Below are 19,914 nucleotides of genomic sequence, written 5' to 3' on the forward strand. Positions count from 1 at the left end.
CATTCAGTAGTTTTCATGTAATCCTGCTGACAAACCAACAAACAGACACAGGAGAAAACATAACCCCCTCACACGCAGCATACGTTTCAACCTTTAATTTATGCCGCAGCGTTTTGTTATCTATACATACTGTATGTTTCCTAATGAATATTTAACGTGAACTGTTGCCTTCTCATCAACACATTGCACCTTAAATCCTGAGAACTACTGTATTATTCATTACCCTCTTCCCGTTTGCTCTACAGTCATGCAAACAGACCAGGAGCAGCTGCCGAAGACCACGTTCTCCTATCTGCTCCCCGCTTGGCACGACATTCTGGATCTTTCTGTCTGCATTTTCTCAGCAAGTTAATTCAGCGAGAACGATGCAAATTAGATCTGACACAAAGTGCGCTGTGTTAGGCTGTATTCAGACCAAATCGGGTCACTGGGGCGATAAGCGCAGGGTTCTGCAGCTTGTGGGAGAGCCTGGATAGCTCCTGGTCTCCAGTTTCCAGGTTCCCAGCCCTTCTCCATCTCCAACAGGTCTGCAGAGTATTTCTCCTGCCCCGCTGGTGCAGCAGCATGTTGTTTGAGGCATGCGAGCAACATAACAGGAACTCAGGAGACCCTTCAGGACCCTCAAATGTCATTGATGTTGACGTTTCCAATATGCCGTCATCAGCTGCGGTGACCATGGCAATCCTGGTATTATCACAATGCCATTTACCACAGTCACTATTTGCTCACAACTTCACGCTATCAGTTAAAAAGGTGCGATATGTAAGAATTGGCCACCTGTCAAATTCATACACAAAACATATACCGCTAACTGCTGCTAAGAGCTAGTTAGCTTGGTTAGCTATGCATCTAGTGGTCTAAAATAGGAGCTTGGCGCAGCAGGGAGTGTTGTTTACACCACGAGCACAGGGTGGTTTGCACCGGTAGGGGCCGAGGCTAGCTGGTTAGCATGCTAACTTCAGCAGCACAATACACAGACATCATAACATTACTTCTTCACATTCTGTTGATATCTTTAGTTACATTTTCTATGTGTTCAACTTAAAGTCTCACATATTGCACCTTTAAGCGATCTTTAGCTTTATAGGCTAACATTAGCAGTAAAAAGTTGAAGTACTGCTGGACTGTAGTCACATTTCGGGCAGTGATGACAATGTAATGCTAGCTAGCTAATTAGCCAGACATCAGCAAACTAGGAGTGATTGTTTTATGCTTGTTATTAAGAAAAGGGGCATCGTAGGGTTAAGCGGTCGGGAGAAGGGGTGTATTGGGATTGGTCTGAGAAGAAAAGTGAGAAACTGACTGCCACAGACTCGCTGCAACTGTATCGTGCACCGCCAATTACTTCTGTGGTTGAATTGTTTCTCCTCCTGAAGCAGCCACCTTCACCTGCACAATAATAAATAAAGAAAATGGACAAAAAGACTCAATTTACCATCTATCAGTGATGGTTGTTAGGACCGAAAAAAAAACTGCACATGGGGTCTTTCCCCGCTGTGTTTCATTAGCGCTAAGGAGCTTTTAGAAGACAATGCCTAATAGTCCACGACAAAGACAGCCAGACGAGAGCTGCAGGGAAAGACTCTTCTAACAAACGCCTCGAAAGGTCAGGAAGCACATCCAGACAAAAGGATGCGTAGTCAAGGCCGCTTCCATGTCAATACTGTAATTATTGAAAACAAAAGCACTGTTATGGAGGCCTTGTGGGAAATTAGATTTGAGTTTGCTTTCAGAGTTAGACAGAGCACATTCTTCTCCTACTGAGGATGAATTACACCTCCCAGCAAGGTCTTTCAGAAAGAGAGAAATCCTGAAGAGCGTCACAACGTGAAGGTGGACGGCTAGGTTCTCTCCGACGCCGGCAGGAAACGCGGTTCAAGGGCACCGGCCTGTTATTGCATTTCTCCGGTGAAAGCATTCGTGAAAACCCTGTAATTGATTTATCAGTCTTTTCCTCCACTTCACGACAAATAATTGCATCATAGCGTCTCCCTGGGGACCATGACTCTGAAGGACTAAACATAAAAGAAACGCCGTAACGTGGACAAAAGAGACGAGAACAGTAAAAAAGGTGAAAGTGTGTACGTGCGCTCGCTTCTCTGTGTTTAACGTATCATATGGTAATGTGAGGATTTTACCTTGAATCCCCTTGAAAGGGAAATGGTTAGAAGCATTAAGGCTTTATCTCCACAACCTTGACAAAATGATTGAAATGTGGTGTCATAGAAAAAAAGATAACATCTCAGACGCCGCCGTGTGGAGACTTGTATCGCGATGCGCTCTCGGAAGTCAATTCGGCGCCCTTTACAGGTTTGTCTTCAGAATAAACAAAACACAAGGCCCCGAACCGTCCCCCCCGTCTCCCTCCCTCCGTCTGTCTGCGTCTGCCTCTCGACCTCCCCCGCGCAAACACGTATGCAAATGCATAAACTGTTCCACAATAATTAGATCATTCATTTTCACCCATTATGATGAATTGTACGCTGTAAGATAACTTCAGGGGAGTCGTATTTGCATAATCGTGAAAGGAATTGCCGCGGCGCCTCAACTCTGCACTCTCCTAGTGCAGATGTCTCCGAGCATGAGAGAAACATTTATCAGCATCTCCAAACAAAACACTCACCCCATTAGTGGCAATAATTGAAACTCAATTCCGCTTCCCAATCAAATGCTCCGAGCTAATTCTCCCCAGATATTCATAGCATTTTAGTCATTATCAGGCGCGCGTGTGGGCGGTTAACGCTGAATCCTAGAACTGTAAAGCGCTATTTACCATAAAGACGTTACACAGAATTAACAAGGAAGTCTTTGGCAAATTGGATATACGCAATTTAAAAAGCAGCGGATGAATGCATGTCTGTTCCTGTACGCTTGTGTGTCCTTGCTGCAGCTCTCTCTGTCTGACGAGGCCTGACCTTCCAGTGGGACAAAAACACTATTGATCCGCCGTCCACAGACTCTATTACAGTCGCTAACCTGTTTGTTTGTAAATGTCCTCGGAGTAAGTGACAAAGCTGATGCGCTATCATTTTCCAAACTCTCCTCCCCGGCTCATTCTGCTGCCCTTGAGTAATCGTAAAATGCATCTGCTCACGCTGCCGTACAAAGGCAGAGTGCAGGGACGATAAAAACTGTGAAGTTGAGGAAGAAAATGGCAGGAAGTTTTGACATTTAATCAAGATGTACGCAGGAACTGAGGCGGCTGCAGCAAACCCCCTCAAACAAGGCGTTGTGAAAAGCATTAACTGTGCAGCAGCATGCCAACAAGTAAGAAAGAGAGACTGAGAAGAAGAGATAGAAAAACTTTCTCTGATCACGAAGGCTAAAGCTGCTCTACAGTTCTGTGGTTTATCAATCAACTGTAGGAACTACACTGCAGACCAGAGTCTCTGTAAACAGACCGATCCGTGTTATATAGCCTTGTCTCCTCTGTGAAACGTCTGTATCCTCACTGCACTGCATTATTATAAACTATGAGGCTCTTTATCCCCGCGCCTACGGTGATCTGATCACAAGGAGACAACTTGTCAGTTCGCACCTGGCATTAAAATGCTTCTCGACAGGCGTCTCGAGACGGATAAACAGGTACATCGCTGGGACAAACGGACACGATGTTTTAAACACAAAGAAAAGAGGAACTTATGTATAGCATATGCCGAATTTACAAGAAGGCCTGAATAATTAAGAATTTGTCATTGACAGACCTTCACAAAGTTTATCAAGCTTCTCCTGTCTCAACAACTCACAAAATTGAACGTTTTTATAAGGGAGCCTGGCGGATTTATCTCCCTCCTCATCTCCTTGCTGTTGTTGACTGCAGTTGATGTGGCTGTCTACTGCAGTGCAGAACATTTTCAAACAGTATGACTTTCAAGTAGTCTAATTCATTCTGGCCATTTGAATTAATACAAAAACCATGAATGTCTCACACTATTTACTATTACATCATCATATAGACTGACCCCTTCCCACGTCCCTGTCCCAGACCTCAAACAAATCTAGACACTCCACTAGACACTCATCTATTATGCAGTTATGTGCTGACGTTGTCCACTTTGTTTGTATCTGCTTTCATTTGTTAGCAAGCTGCTATGAATAAAGATCACAAGAAAAGTATGCAACTGTATTTGGTGTGGCTATAAAGGCAGCGCTTTGAATAAGTTAAATTAAATTATACGCTCCCAAATCAGACTAATGACCACCTGATCGTCCTGTTCTACCAACATTGCATGAATGCAGCGAGAGGCTGTGACAGTAACTAAGCTAGTCTAGTTAGCCTACCTGTAGCAGGACAAGTTTAACTGCTGTTGCTTCTTTCCACCATCATGAAGGGATTTAGCTACTGCCTTAGTTATGTGGGGTAACACACTACTAACATATCACATTTATGTCTACTGTGTACTTATGGAGCACAGGGAGGAGCAATGTTTTGTTATTTCCTGTTTTATTTTGAAGTTCTGTCCTCATGTGTCATGTCTTGCTTTTGATTTCCTCCCTTTGTCTGCTTTCCTGCCCTGTTTGCTCCTTACCTAGTGTCCTTTAAGTCCTTGCCCGCTGCTCTCTCTTTGTCAGTGTCTCCCTGTCCCATCTTCCCATTGTGTGTTTCCTACTTTTGTTTATTGGTATTCTCCTGTTTTGTTATCTGCCTTTAGTTGCCATATTTTGGATTTTGGATCATGATTTTCAACTTTAGTGATTAAAGCTCATTCAAGTTACTCGCCTGCTTGTGTATCTGTGTTTGGGTCCCCTCTGGGTAACACCAAATAGGTGGGCTTCTGTATTTTGATCAGCACATATCCCTAAAGTCTTCTCTACAGAGGCACGGACGGGCACACACATAATCAAATTCCACTGTGTTCTCCTAAAAACTTACAATATCCTCACGCTAACTCCTGCAGAATTAATTCATTTAGTGAGGTGGTTCCCTGAACGACTGAATAAAATGAAGACCAGTGAAGTGGGTTATTGAGCTATAAAATGAAGCGATCCCAGACTCCCACCGTATCTTTTCCTGACAGCTCTTTCTGGACGGCACCTTCTGAAGGAGGGAGATTGGCAGAAAAGCCAACCATCCCTAAACACAGCCATCACTTCCCCATAATTACCCAGGAAGAATCAAATTAGCCCCTGACAAGATAATTCACTGACTGCCTTAATCTGCCTTGGACCTACGCGCGCCCACAGATAAGGCAGCTAAACGCTCGAGCTTTTGATAAGAGTTTATAGTCGAAGGCGGAACAATTTGTCCATCCTTAGCATGTGTTTGTTTACATGTGCTTTTAAATATAGGTTGCGTGTTTGTGTGTGTGCTATGGCCTTTTTGGCCTTTTATCTCGTTGATGACGCAGGCGAGAGAATTGATTAGCAGCAGGACGAGTAGCGATCCCTTTGCTCTTTTGTTTGACTGACACATCACCACCGGAGTTGTTTCCTACAGAATCGAAAAGAGGAAGTGCAGAAATCAATTAGACAGCCATTATGTGCAGTTTTCCGATGAGGAGATATTGGCAAAAGCTTCAAAATAAAACCGTCCTACTGTACGTCGTCCTAAAATCACATGGTCTTTGGATGTAACTGCTGTCTGTCTCTTTCTTCTGTCTCTAGTTAATAATAGTGGCTTCATCTTTACATCAAAGTTAATACATTTGGCGAGGCGATATTATATTCAAGAGCCTTTTCTTTGTAAAATGTATCATGTTGAATGCCAATTTGTTTCCCATTAAGCTATTTAACACCCAAGCTCTGGATAGACGGGCTGCTCCAACGTTCAAAAACAGTTTATTTGTTCAGGAAGCGAGACAGATAAATAAACCCAGAGCTAGTTTTAGCAAAACTTTCCCAAAGAAAATCAAAATAGACATCTTCTGAAGGTCTTTACAGTGTTTTTTGTGAGTTTTCTTCCATTTCTTCCCACGATTTCTGCTTTCCGAACCGCAGCTCAAACAAGGCTCTCGAATGTGTCTGAGAGCTCAGCAACCTTTAATATGTTGGCACACCTGTAATTGGGTTCATCTTCAATCCTCTTGACACCGGCACTAGTTCAAAGGCCGTCTCTCATCCAAAGTATTTTGAACACCTCCTTTCTTGGCGTTTACAGATAGTGCCTTGAAAGTGATTTATGTGCTCTCCCTAAAGGAGGCTTTCAACCTGTTTACAGAGCATCAAGCAGCCATTACAAATTGGCCTTGAGTTATTGATGGCTAGCTCTGTAAGAAGTGGCCTTGCGTTGGCAGTAAGAGAGTCATCTGTCAGTCCTTCTTTTTATTTTTATTTGTGCTAGCCCTTCTTAACATTTTGGCGATGAGTCCCTGGAGCTGGGGATGTGCATGTATTTTTTTTGGTGCTCGTATGTCAGGGAATTCAGGAAAATATGTTTTTTGACAGGCGCACCTGTTTCATGTTAGATCTCAACAAAACGGAGGCTGCATCACTCAGGTGTGTGCACTTCATGTGTTACTGTGTGTGTGTGTGTGTGTGTGTGTGTGTGTGCGTCCTCACCCCCTGTGAGAAGTAAAATGCTGCGATTCCCAGAGGCCAGAAGCAGCAGAGCATGGAGAAGATGGCCAGGCCCAGGTGGTCTCGCGGAGGGACGACGATGAAGTTGTCCTCGCTCTCGCTGTCGCTGGAGCAGTCCGTCTGCACAGACACAACAGGAAGTCGGGTCAGAACACAAACACATTTCGTGAGCCCTGTACACGGACAATCGGTGCAGTGACATGAAGCGGGAGAGAAATAAGCGCCGGTACTTCCCTTCACACGACAGGTTTTTTTAACGCCATAAACTGTAAAGTGTAGAAAGTAACAAATAGCCTTTGTGTTGCGTTCAAATGATTGTCACAAAAATAAGCCCAGCACTCGACAGGCTCATGTGTCTTCTGTGAGCTCGCTTTGTTCTCTAGTTTGTCTTCCATTTTGTATTTCTCTTTAGTTTTTTCCTTTGACTTTCCTTTGCCTGATTTTTGTATTTGCTTTTTTTTGCGATCATGTGGTACAAGACTTCCTTCTATGTGAACTAATCTGTTAAATCAGCTGCTGTCGCTCAGAGATTTGCTATACAAACATCAGCCTGCTGCTGCTGCTAGTGTCCACGGTTTCCCGATCAGATGCGCTGGGACACACTTAGATCGGAAAAAATCAGCTTCTGACTCGCAGTGGATTCCAGCATCAGACACCGGTGAAGTGTTTGCTGAGACAGACGGATGGATTGAGGAACATTTCACCGTAAAAGATGAAAAAGTTTGATTTCGCAGAGGACAACAATCTCTGTACAGGTGGAGGAGATTTATGTGTCAGCTGCGAGGGAGAAATAATCTGCAGCCAGTGAAAGAAAATGCATTTGTTTACCGGGAGACAAAACAGACGAGTCACCGCATGCAGGATCATTTGCTTCCACGTAATGTCACAGCTCGCATTCATGGACTTTTTGTGTCGGCCCATTAGTTTCTCATTAGTTTGGAGCTATGCAGATTCCTACGTTTCGGCGTCTAAACAGCAGATGGCATAAAGAAGCGCCACGGTTGAAAGTGCACTTCATATCAGATGTGGAATAGTTATGAATCAAACACACCTCTTCCCTCAAGCTTTATGAAACCATTTCACGCTCCGTGCAACATTCCTCACATGGAGCCGAGATGACTTTCAGCAAAAAGACGTCCGTACATCTGCATACTGTTGAGGAAATAACAGATTCTCAGTCCTGATCCACGGCACAAAGCGTCAGCGCTTGTTCTAATTTTGAAGTTTCGTCATGACCACATTTGGCCAAACAACCTTTAAAACACACATGCAACACACAGCGTGTCCTCCCCCACAACAAAGGCAGGACTAAGAACAGAGATTTATTTTCCATGGTGCCTGTAATGAAAAGAAATCGCAGATTGAGGCCACGGTTTCTATATGAGCCATTAAGCTGCATCCTTCACACATCATCCTGTTTGAAGGATGATCCAGCATGAGGGTGGAACATGAAAAATAAATGAGAGAAATCAAGGCTAACAATATATTGCTGCGTCAAAGAAATTTTGTTTAATATATCGAGCTGAGTATTTCGATTAGAGATGAGAGGAACCGGGCAAAGCATGAGGCGTCGCGAGCCGTTCTCTGAAGTCAAATCACCACATTTAAGATAATCATCTTCAGTTTTATTGAGCAATTCTGTCACCATGTAATCTTTATTTCTGTTTGTGTTTCCAGTGGGTTAATCCCTGCGTTTATCTTTCTGTTGTGGTGCTCCTGATGAGTTTGGACTTTTATTTCAAAAACACTAAGATTACAGTGTTTTATCCTTCACCAGAGATTGATATCATACTCCTTAGAGTATGTTGAGCTGGAGCCTACCCTAAATTATTTTGGGTTTGGCCGCAAGCCTGGACTTGGATTGCCAGTGTCAATGTAAGATAGAGTTGTTCTTTTAAACTGCTGCTGTTGCTCTGAAAAAGTATTTTTGCCCGACTTTCATTTTGCTGATGAATCCCTTGACTCGTGAATAAACAGCATGTGACATAAGAAATGTTTTTACTGTTTGAATTGGTACTTTTTGGGCATTTTATTCTTTCATGACAGAGCCTACAGTAAAGAGGTGAAAGGGAAGAGACGTTAGCATGAACATTACTTTGTTATAGCTGATTTGTGTCTGGGGGTCCAACATTTTGACGTATTTCATTTAAGGGTGTCACGATATACAGAGACAATAAATTAATATTGTGTAAATAATCCAGCAGATTTTAAGTCAATTCTCAGTTAATACACATGTTGACGCTGATTGCCACCAGCTATAAAATAAAAAAAGCTAGCTATCACCACACGTGTGGCTACTACTAATAATAATGCCTGAAATTTAACATAAAACATTGGTTTTGATTTAACCGAGGGTTAACCCCAACCCTGCAGGACTGATGACTTGCATGACAGCGTGAAGTTGTGAATGATTTGTCTACATCAGACACATGGCAAATGGCACTGTGATAATACCAGGGCTGCCACATTAACACAAGATAAATCACCAGCTGAAGACGTCATATTGGAAATGTCTGGTTGTGTTCATTTATGTAAACACCATTGACAACTACCGATGATGTATGGAGGTCTTGAAGGGTTGTGTCCCATTTCAAAGGGCGAGATTTCAACCACTACTCCTTATTACTCCGTCCTGAGGGGCACTTGAAAACAAGGGGTAGGGGGAAAACATTGAAAATAGGATAGGGCCGCCGCTGCATTCAGAGCTATTATCTTGTTAAATCTGAAAATGTATTTCTGAAAAAACACTTAAAGAAATTGCATTATGGTCAGCTTCATACAAAAGGTGTGTTTTTGTGGATGAATAATTGAAATAGTTCTTTTTAAAATCGTAATGTTATTTCCATACAGTGTGAGCATTTTATTTCAATAAGCACGAGGGCAGCGCAGTAGTGTTTGTTTCGTATTAAAAGTTAAATTACTGTAAATGGGCGAGAGTGTTGGGAATACATTTGCTTTGAGGGGTGAAACAGTTTTCAATTAGTTTTAATAACATGCAGCCCTTACAGTCGTGTTGCCTGACTGATGGTGGGGATTAGTGGGTGGGTGGTTGAGATGTGTGGGGGGCCCTGCCCACTAATGGTGGGGGCACCACCGGATTAATTTAATCCAAAAATAGACCTCTGGAAGACAAAACAAGTGTAATAAACTCAGTGTTGTCGAGCTCCGCTTATGAATATGTATAAAAGCTGAGAGCACAGATGATCAATACATTTTCATTGTTTTCATAATGCAGTGCTGAAGGGAGAAAAGGTCATAACACATGAGCATAACGCAGCCTACATTCTGCATAATGTCATTCTGCCTTCATGGCCTTAAGCGAAGCGCTATGGTGCAATCTCTGCAGAGCCAGCCCCGCTCTGCTCCGTGCCTCAGAGCTCACTGACAATATCTGCACAGCCTCCTGGCTGTTTGGAGAATGAAAACACACATCATTCAGGGATCCTGGCTGTTTGGTCGGCTTAGGTTACCGGGGAGGACGAAGGGGAAAAGGAAAAGGAGCCGAGGAAGTCAGTCAAGAAGCACGGCAGCAGTGAGATTGGTTGGAGTCGGTACAGGCTGTACTGGAAGCTACGTGTAGACCGGTCTGGATATCCAAGAAGGTCGTTAAAAACCTGTTAAGCTCCGCGGTCAGCCCGCCCACTGTTTTCCCTTTTTGCCAAATGTCCAGTAGATCCATTTTAGGAACAAATCAGTCCAAAACACAGTAATCCATGATTAAGTGATGACAAAATGGTGAAAAAAAACTGCAATCGCGGATGCTCTTTCATGTTTTTCTGTAAAAAGACAGTTCATTTCACAGCAGTCGCCATCATCCCTCTACACGTGAGATCCTGAGACGGCAGCCGTTTGATTGACAGCTCATTTGAGCAGATAGGAGCTTCTATGCCCGCCATAGAGCCTACTGTACAACAGCCAACAACTGCACTTGTTTTTGACCATTTAATAGTCACAAAGTTAGTGTAAATACGAAAAATAAGCACTCACAGAGCTTCTGACAGCTCGGGGCTGGAAAAAATCAGCTTATAACTTTTCAAAAAGAGCCTAAACCCATGGCTACGGTTCAACAGCAGCTTTGAATTTACCTTGGGCTAGACTTACATTTCCAGGAATGGTAACAGGTAAATCATAAACCTTTCCATCCAAAGCAGATGAAAAACAGGTCACTAATCCTTTTGCAAAGCTGTCCCACGGAGAAATTATTAGAGAGCGATCACAACATCATCTTTTTTCCTTTCCTCGTGTCATCCAGGAATTCATATCACACTCTCGAGAAGCGGCTTCGGGTTTACTGACAATCTGTATTTGATTTAAAGTAAACAGAATTTTGTTTACCGATTTTCCCACCTGACTTTTAATGAGCGTGTGTGTGCGTGCGTCGTCGTTCGCTCACCACTTTCTCCTACACTAGAAAAGTCCTAATGACTATGCATGCCGGTGCTGGATCTGCTAGCTGCGCTCAGATATGTCTCGCAGGGCGTAAATCCTGTCAACATGAGGCAACAGGCTGACAGGTAATGAAGAGCTAATGGATGGTTTCGCCACTCCGCCACGACAGAATAACCAAGAGGAGGGCTCGAGTAATTTATTTGAAGCCAAATTGCCTCCACAACATAAAGGAAACGCTGCTCCGTCCACTTATTTTACCCCTTGCTCTCCACTGGCCTCGGAGATTTGTCTTTGTACCTCAGCTGTTTATTTTTGTCAAGTGAATATCTCATATCATAACTCCTGTGTGAGCTCAGAAGGCAGGTAATCACATGAAGATGGTGTGAGGGGTGAACATGAATTTTAATGCATCTCTGAGTTGGATGACTCTCCTGTGCACAAAGCGTCTCACCGGATGTCAGATTCATCTGATGTTCTTGTTATTTGTGATGTGCTCACATGTCTCATATCAAACTGTGCACGGGGAGATTATACTGGTTCATGATTCGCTCATGAGTAGAGGAATACATGAGTACATATTGGCTCAGAAACCATAGTCCACGTTGTGACTGCAAAGAGCCACTGTATCCGGCTGGTGCACTGTTATGTTTGTATTTTATACACCGTCATTGTTCGATTCTGATTCATGGGTGTCCCAGTTGATTCTCAGCTTTAAATTATATAAATAGAAAAGAAGGCACTATTTTTAGTCTCTGTTTCCAGTATACTGTGTGCCAAACCATTCACTGGTGTCCTTAATCTGCTGAAAGACAATATGAAAGACGACTGGACTTTTTTTTAGATAAACGATCTGCAGCCTTTAAACGTTGACGTTATAAATGTTGTTTAATGCTGCGGTGTGTGTTGGTCAGTGTTTTTTGAAGAGGATCTTCATGGTAACTCTGCTGTATATTGTCTGGATGCTGCACTACCCTCACATTTCAGTGCAGTCCAGCCTTTTTCATCCCATCAACATCTCTCTGTTAATTAACATTTAGAAAATCTATTTTTGACATTTGTGAATTGAATCGTAGGAGATAAGATGCGATTCTTATGCAAATCGATTTTTTTTTTCAATCTACTCCTACTTCATAGCTTATTTTGGATATTTTAGCAGAAGAATCCTCCCTATTCTTGGCTCCTGTCACCATTATGTTTCTGTTCCTGAAATAAAACAATAAAAAAAAAATGTATCTGAAGCTCATCGTCCTTGAGGACACGTCTAAATCAGTTGCAGTTCTCTTTATATGTATGTCTTTGATATGCTTATGAAGGTAGAGTCGTGTTATGAGAGCTGACTTCTTCATTTGGATGTCACGAGCCTCAATAGGGGAAAAAAAGTGAATATATTACCAGTATTTCCCGTCGCCATGCTGTACAAAACATCCAACACAGTCAGTGTGGGTCCATAACAACCGCACAATCAAAAAGTTGTTTGCTGGAAAAAAAAGACAGGTTTCTGGATCTGAGCACTGCAGCTGCCTGCACGAAAGTCTGAGAGAGGCGAAAGGAAACTGCGCGCCACAAACTCATCACTAATTAAAAAGCCAGTGACCACACTGAATCACATTAAAGCACCCACAGAAATTAATGTTGTCTTTCCAACCATTTTATAAAGCAAAAGCCAGCGGTTGTGATTACATGAATTAATAGCCTTGCTGTGCGGCTACGCAAAAAAGGTGAAAGTATAGACAAGAGGTCTGGATGCAGACAGGAACTTGTTCACAACCAAAGGGAATTCAATTACGTGGCTGAATGCATAAGTAAAGTTAATGAGCAAATGCCATTAAATATGCAGCATGGCACATAATTACATTTTCAGCACATTTAAATGCTGATACATACAGCAGGTATAGAATAAGTGTTCCCGGGAAATAACACAAACTTTGTACGATATTATCTTGTGAGCGCTCGAGCAATTCTGTGTGTGTAAGAGGACATGATATTTGAAAAGCGAGCAGACACAAGTCATTAGGATCTGTGCCCTCTGAATAGTCTCCTCTCATTACGCTACGTTTCTACAAATGATGGTGAATGTTCTCTTTGCATAAGAGTCATCTGCGGGTCATCTGGACTGATGAGGCGGTTCGAGCCGTGGCAAGTTTCAGTCGCGCCCTCCGCCTCTTGTTACAGTTCAGTCCGCTCGGTCTGCATCCAGATGGTTGTGTTAAGTTATTCCGTGTAAGGAGCCCCCGCCCCGGAGATGTGACGAGGGTGTTGTCTTAAGGGTTTTTAATTTGTCAGGCAGTGTGATAGAGTGCTACCAAAGGAAACAAATGCAAGCCTTACAGCGGAGTTAATAAGACCTCGTGATTTACAAAGTGCCCGGGGGTCAGCAGCACTACGAGGTCGAGCACTCAGAAGGAACCTCGGAGGGACACTCAGTCACCGAGCATGTGATGGCAATGATAAAAAGCCTCGTCACGATGCAGTCCTCTCAAACATGTATAACAGTTGCTGGGGGGGTGGGGGGTGTGTGATACCTGTGGGGAATTAATGAACGATATGTTTGTTGTTTTTCTTTGCATTGCCCCAGTGGCCTGTTGTTGACAGGTGTGCAATTTAGGCTGGTGTAATGAGGCTACAACGCGACACATCACGCTCAGTATTCACATCACGCTCTGTAAACAGGTTGGAACGCACGAGCTAAACCGTGTTGTGCAGTAAAGAAATCACTGATTAATGAGACAAGGTGACAACAGATTCTCGTGTGATATAACCGTTTATATTTCCGTATCGGCAAACCATGGACTTGTTGGAACATTTCATTTCTTGATGTTGCAACTATTGTGACAGTGCTTTGATTGCGGCCTGGTTAGGTTTTAGGCACAAAAACCACTTGGTTAGTGTTCGGAGAAGATCATGTTTTACCTTAAAATACCTGTTTTGGCCACCCTGGTTGGAAATTGTCCAGAGGTTTCTAATATTCAGTGGTGTCACTCTTACAAATGTTGAAACACAGTCTCAAACAGCGGTCAACGGCGGCTTGACAACCTTATTGCTTATAACTCAGGCCGGTGACATTTTTTGCATGTAACTCGCTTCCTCTTTCTCCCCTCGTTTCCGATCACATCTTTACTGTGTACCCCTTATAAACTCAGGCGCAAACATATGTATAATATACTTAGTACAAAATCAAATAAATGCACAAAATATAGTATACACAACGAAACACAACACTTGCTCCCAAAGCTGCAGATGGAAGTGGACGTAAATATCATCTTCAGGACCGTAAACTGTGATTTCAGCCTCAGTAGAACCAAAACCAACACCTTGCTACATGTTTTAAGTGCCCCTCTGACTGAGACAGCAGCGAGTCAAGCAGCCAGCAGCTATAATTTATCAGGTCATCGATCAGCTTGTGCCTATAGACATTTAACATGCGATATGACAGGGCTGTATTACATATTCACACTCGATGAGAAGGTGACCTGACTAATGGAGAGCGGCGGAGTGGATGCGAAGCTGACAGGCCCACAGATTATACATACAACGCAAAAAAAAAAGAGCCTCGTCTCCCTTTGGTTTGTTTTTGAATAAGAAATCTTAATCCATCTAAATCCAACAGACTGCTGGGACAATCATTACACGTCTGTCCTCCACACCCCCGCCCCCCCCAAAAAATGTGTAATCATCCCCAAAGGGCTGATATTACTCAAAACTCATTGCATTACAGAAGCATCGTTCTCATTATTCAAGTTTTAATACTCCGGGCTGCCATTCAGGAAAGGATTAAAGAAAAAAAACAGGGAAGTTTGGCAGAGTAACAATACTGTGCTACTTCATTTCTTTTTCCAGGAACTTCATTCAAAACCAAGAATGAAGAGGATGTATCTTATTTTCTAAATTGACTGATACAAGCGCGTCTAATATTTCATCAGGGTTCTTGCGGCATTCAATTTTACATTTCACCTTCAAATGTTCACAGGCTGATCAAATATATAATACTTAAAAGATTTTCCTCTCTAACCAGAAAAAACCTGGAGATGATACATTACTACAGAGTTAATGCAGCAATCCAAAAATCAAGAGCATTTATTTTGCAGGTGGATTTCATGACACTGCATTACGAATTTCTTGTATATAAAACTGTACAAGAGCCTCTTGAACAATATCAAAACATTTTCAGGCAGCATCAGAGCAGTTTAATAACTTAAGACTGAGTCATTGTCGAATATTACTCCATGTACTGCAGTTAATCACTTTGAGAGAGAGTTTGTGTATCCAGAATGTACTTTTAAGTTTTTAATATTTTATTAGCCAACTTTTTAAGTGCACAGACTGAGCTACCATCTGCTGGATGATAATTCACCTAATTCTGCAGATAAACCATGATTCCAGCGAAGTCTTACAGGGTAACTCCACCAGTTTAATACATTAAGTTTGTTTACAGGTCTTCTGGTCTAAACTATGGTTTTCTGCATCTTCCTGATGCACCGGCTGTATCCTAAGCACTGATGGTGCAGTGTAACGTTCAGAACAACAGGGAGGTTATGGTCTTGGTGGTGGACTTCCTGTTTAAAAGGTGAGATATGATCTAAATGCAGACTGACATTTTGTCTCAGGAAAGACGATGTTTGCAGTATTCCTGTGCATTCTGTGCATCCGGCTTTGGTTTTCCATGTTTTTATGTGGTTCACTGCATCACTGTTGTTTTTCCACTTCCTATCTGAGTAGTACACACTCTCTGTGTTCCTTCATACTGAACAATGACAAAAAAGTTGAATAGAATTGAGTGCTAGTTGTGAGTTTTGTTTCCGGATGAACAAGGACACCTCGTATCAGAGGCGATAAAAAGCGGCAGCTGTGAGAAAAAAGTGCTAAGCGGAGACTCATCACATGTGGGAACAGAGCAGATGTTCGCTGCGTATTTTCCACATCTGAGCATAACACCACCCCATTGTTGGCGAGGTCTGTGCCTTATGCAGGGTTTGACCTTCAAAGTTCTGGTTTCAGCTCCCATAGGAGTTTTCTTTTGTGTGAAATGCAGTATGTAGTTGTTTGGCACTGCCGATTACAACTACCTGTTGTTTAGCTGAAGATATTGCTCTATTCCTCTACTCAGAGACGGTTCTACCCTACACAATCCACAACATGTGAGAAAAAGACAGAAAAGTGAAGACCAGCTGAATTTACAGTCAATTATGGTGTCGTGTGTTGCTGTTCTTCCAGACGTACAACAGGTAGTAATATGGAGATCATGCATAAGTCGTTTTTTTAACCTGTTTGACAAGGCGGTCTGTGTTTGCATTTGATTTTGTCGATCGTAACCTCAATTGTCATATTTTACTTTACACTTTTCCTGCTCACATTTGGCTTGTACATCTCTGATTTGGGGATTTTAGACTTGCAACATCACCTGACCATTAAAGCTTGCTTTGCCTCTTACCTCCCTGCCTCGTTTTGTCTTGCATTTGGGTCCCGTTTTGCAAAACTTAACATCTTGAATTCCTTATGCATTTGACTGTAAAACGATTTTGTGACCCGTGTCCTGAACTAGAGCTGGGTTAATGCATTCAAGAAGGATGACGGAGGGTGCCGATCCTCACAAACAACGCAGCTGAGACAAAATGAAACATCAAACACTCATATCTGACGGGCTGAAAGAAGAGCAGTGTCAGTGACACCATCACTGTTTTGCAGGATTTCCTGCCACAATCTTGTCAAAAAGGTAAAACCACAGACAGCATCAACTAACCAAAATAAATGTAAAACATAAATGTAGTGTTGGCTTCTGTTACTGCATCTTACATCATGCGCATGTTGCTTGCATCTCCCTGATCCCCTTGTTGTACAATTAAATAAATGTACTGATGTAATGATTACACTGTCATGTTGCCACATATACATATTTGGACTCCGACACACTGTTTATTTCTGTGGTCCTCATGCATATAAATACAAATCATACTGTGGCGGTGCTGGCAGTAAAATGCTTACAAACCAGCCCCAACCTACATACAAATATGAACAAAAAATATGTATAGCTACAGGGAATGCCAAATACACTTGCACAAATAAGGACGACCCTGATGCAGCTGACTGGTGACTTTTGTGGTCACTCAACTTGGCAGATAAATCTCAATAGGGGCCTAAACGGACCAGAGTTTCTGGCTGGCAATCTATCAGGACGAGGTCTGCAGTGTGTCTGGGACAGATTCAGAATTAGTGTGAGTCAAACCTGAGTGCCATTCCCCACCTCCCCTAAGCCTTTGCAAAAGGGCTTTGTCACACCCTGATTGACTGGGAGGGGAATGCCCCAAGCTGCTTCCACTCATTAATTAGGAGTCAGTCTCCCCACCCTGCGCACAGGTGATCTGAATCCACTGCAATCAATCCAGAGGGATTTTGAAATCCAGCCCAAATCAAATTTGCTGGAGGACAGACACAAACTAACTAACCATCATCAATCATTTTCCAAATACATTTGGACCTAAAATACATTTGGACCAGACTGGTGACACCTTGATGGAAAGACCTAAATGAAAACGTAGAGAAACACAGATGATAATGAGAATGTAAATGATGTGAATTAATTGAACACGTATGGGAGAATGGAGCGGGGTCCGGAGACCGGGAGGTTTGTGATGCTTTTTCATTTCAATTGTCCCCACCCATCTGTATAATGTGGTAGGAAGTAATTCAGTCTTTTTTTGTGGACAGAGATACATTGAATTAAACAGCAAATGTTCAAGTGGCTGCCGGGTGTACAGCCAAAATTCTGCCACCGAGACAAACCGATAGTGTTGGCAGAGCACGTGGTGACAAGCCACCAGGAGTCACTGATATTCACAGAGAGCCAAGTAACATCTACAGAGGAGGCCAGCTTCAAAGTCAACAGTCACACAATGGAAACCATTATGTCATGTACATGTAAACACTGGCATAAAAACCTGCTCCCGTGTCAGGACTGTTGTGCGGCGTTCAGCCTGATACCTGGCTGGTATAGTCTGTGCCGGACATACAGATGAGGTGTGCCTGGGGCCACTCTGTTGACGGCTGAGGCTGCCACTCAACAGTGACTGAACGCTCAGACTCTGAGCAACAAGCCCAGGAAGACTGCCCCTCCCAGCTCCACAGTTGTCAGGCCACAGAGCATCAGCATGGAAGTGCTAAAAGTGTGGTAGACAGGGACTACCACCACTTTGGACAACATACTCAGCGTGATGGCCCCCTTACCCTGTCTTATAAATCCCCAGTTAAAAGCATTCTCATGTAACAGCTACACAGTACACAAAAATATGTTTCTGAAAACATCTGAGGTTTGAAATAGGCAATGCAGTGACAAAAACAGCTTCATTTTTGTGAGCCTGGTGCATTTGGCTGGACCTACTAATTTGCGTAAAGTTAAGGTTGAGTTGTGTTTATGCAAACACAGATACGGTGACAGTAGATCAACGACTGCTGCGGCATATCCATGTTGTACCACTCTGGTTTTTGTACATACTTTGTCAAGCATGTATTAATGTGGATGTCACATTTGTACAACATTACTGTATTATCTACAATAGCTAACCTACATCTGCAAGGGAAAAGAGAAAGACCTGCTTCAACTACATTGCAACCAGTATATGCAATACAGAACGGGACAAAACACCCAAAAATGAAACATTGGGATGCAACTAATTATAATTTCTTGAGTTTTTTAGTTTTTTTTTAATGAAGGGTACATTCTTGTACTTTTTAATGAAATGTTTGAGTTTAATGTGCAGCCTGTGACTCGTGGGAACGAGGATAAGGGACTTATTTTTTCTTGGTACAGTTCTTCAGGAATAAAGTTATATTCTCTGACATTTTCTCTTCTTTGACACCATTTCCAATACTTTTCCTGAGCCACAGCGTACAGCTTAAGAATTCTGAAGCTCAGAGAGATGCACCAAACCATGGAATAAATATCCCCAGTTAGTAGGGAGGAGCAAGCTTTAAAATCCATTGGACATACCCGCTTACTGCTGAATTGAAATGATCCAAGAGATCGGTTTGTCATTTACTGCTAAATGAGAAATGGGATATCTCTGAAAGATTTCACTAGAATATATGACACAGGCTCAGAGTGGGTGCTGAACCCTTCAGGAAAGGAACTATATGTGTGCACTGGACTGCAGCATGACTACATTTCAGATTTAATGAAGACATGAGCGCTCATGTCCCTCCAGATTTACTGAGAATAGATAACCCCTCCTATCAAACCTGGTCTGATATAAAATGCTGCAGAGGACAGTTAGAAATATACCGGTTTTAAAACTTAGCTCTCGATTGATTTCACACCCACAGCCATGATTTTAGCACTGCAATACCTGTGCTAGAAAAAAAAAAGGTTCAATCAAAAATGCTGAGAAGAGGTAATTTTTATTGAAATGCTGCACACTGGCAAGACTACCACATGCTCATATTATTCTGTGAATATGAAATGTACTAATAAATGCAAATTGCATGCAGTGGAGATGGTGTAACAGATGGCAGACAAATAGAAATGGTGGCTCTTATCCCGAGTTCAAGTGCTATTTTTTTTATGCAGGTTAAAATACATGAGAATTTTAATGGACTGAATGCACTGACAGCAAGATCAAAGATATCCAGGGTCATGTCAGCTGGGGGGCATGTCCTTTAAGTTATAATCTTACAATTTCATTTCATCAAAGCTATTTTTTGATCCAATTTGTGACTGGTATTTATTCTGCCGTAGCTATTCAATGTTTTTCATCAGTTACTTCTCTTCATAGTAGCTTACATTTCTGGTAGTGGAATCTGCCATACAAGCAATCCAAACAGCATCACGTCATTTTGAAGAGAAAGCATATTTAGGTTGATACAACAATCTGATCCATCCATCCATTTGATGCCACTTATCTGGGACCAGCTCAAGGTGGCAGCAGGCTAAGCAAGGTAGTCCTGACGCCCTTGTCCCCAGCAACTTTTTCCAACTCCCCCTGGGGGATCTGGAGGCATTCCCAAGCAGGATAAGATACT

At 42.5% G+C, this 19,914-nt stretch overlaps 1 protein-coding gene across 2 annotated transcripts in view; it reads right to left on the reverse strand.

Moving 5' to 3' along the window:
- syndig1l (synapse differentiation inducing 1-like) overlaps window positions 1-19,914 on the reverse strand; it is a 75,580-nt gene that overhangs the window by 4,701 nt on the left and 50,965 nt on the right. For both annotated transcript variants that reach the window (XM_084378418.1, XM_084378417.1), the window contains exon 3: window positions 6,499-6,636. In XM_084378418.1, coding sequence (XP_084234544.1) covers window positions 6,499-6,636 — 138 coding nt within the window. The remainder of the gene's footprint in view (window positions 1-6,498; window positions 6,637-19,914) is intronic.

This window comes from Pagrus pagrus, assembly GCF_965226575.1.
Source record: "Pagrus pagrus genome assembly, chromosome: 16".
In the NCBI taxonomy this organism is placed as follows: domain Eukaryota; kingdom Metazoa; phylum Chordata; class Actinopteri; order Spariformes; family Sparidae; genus Pagrus; species Pagrus pagrus.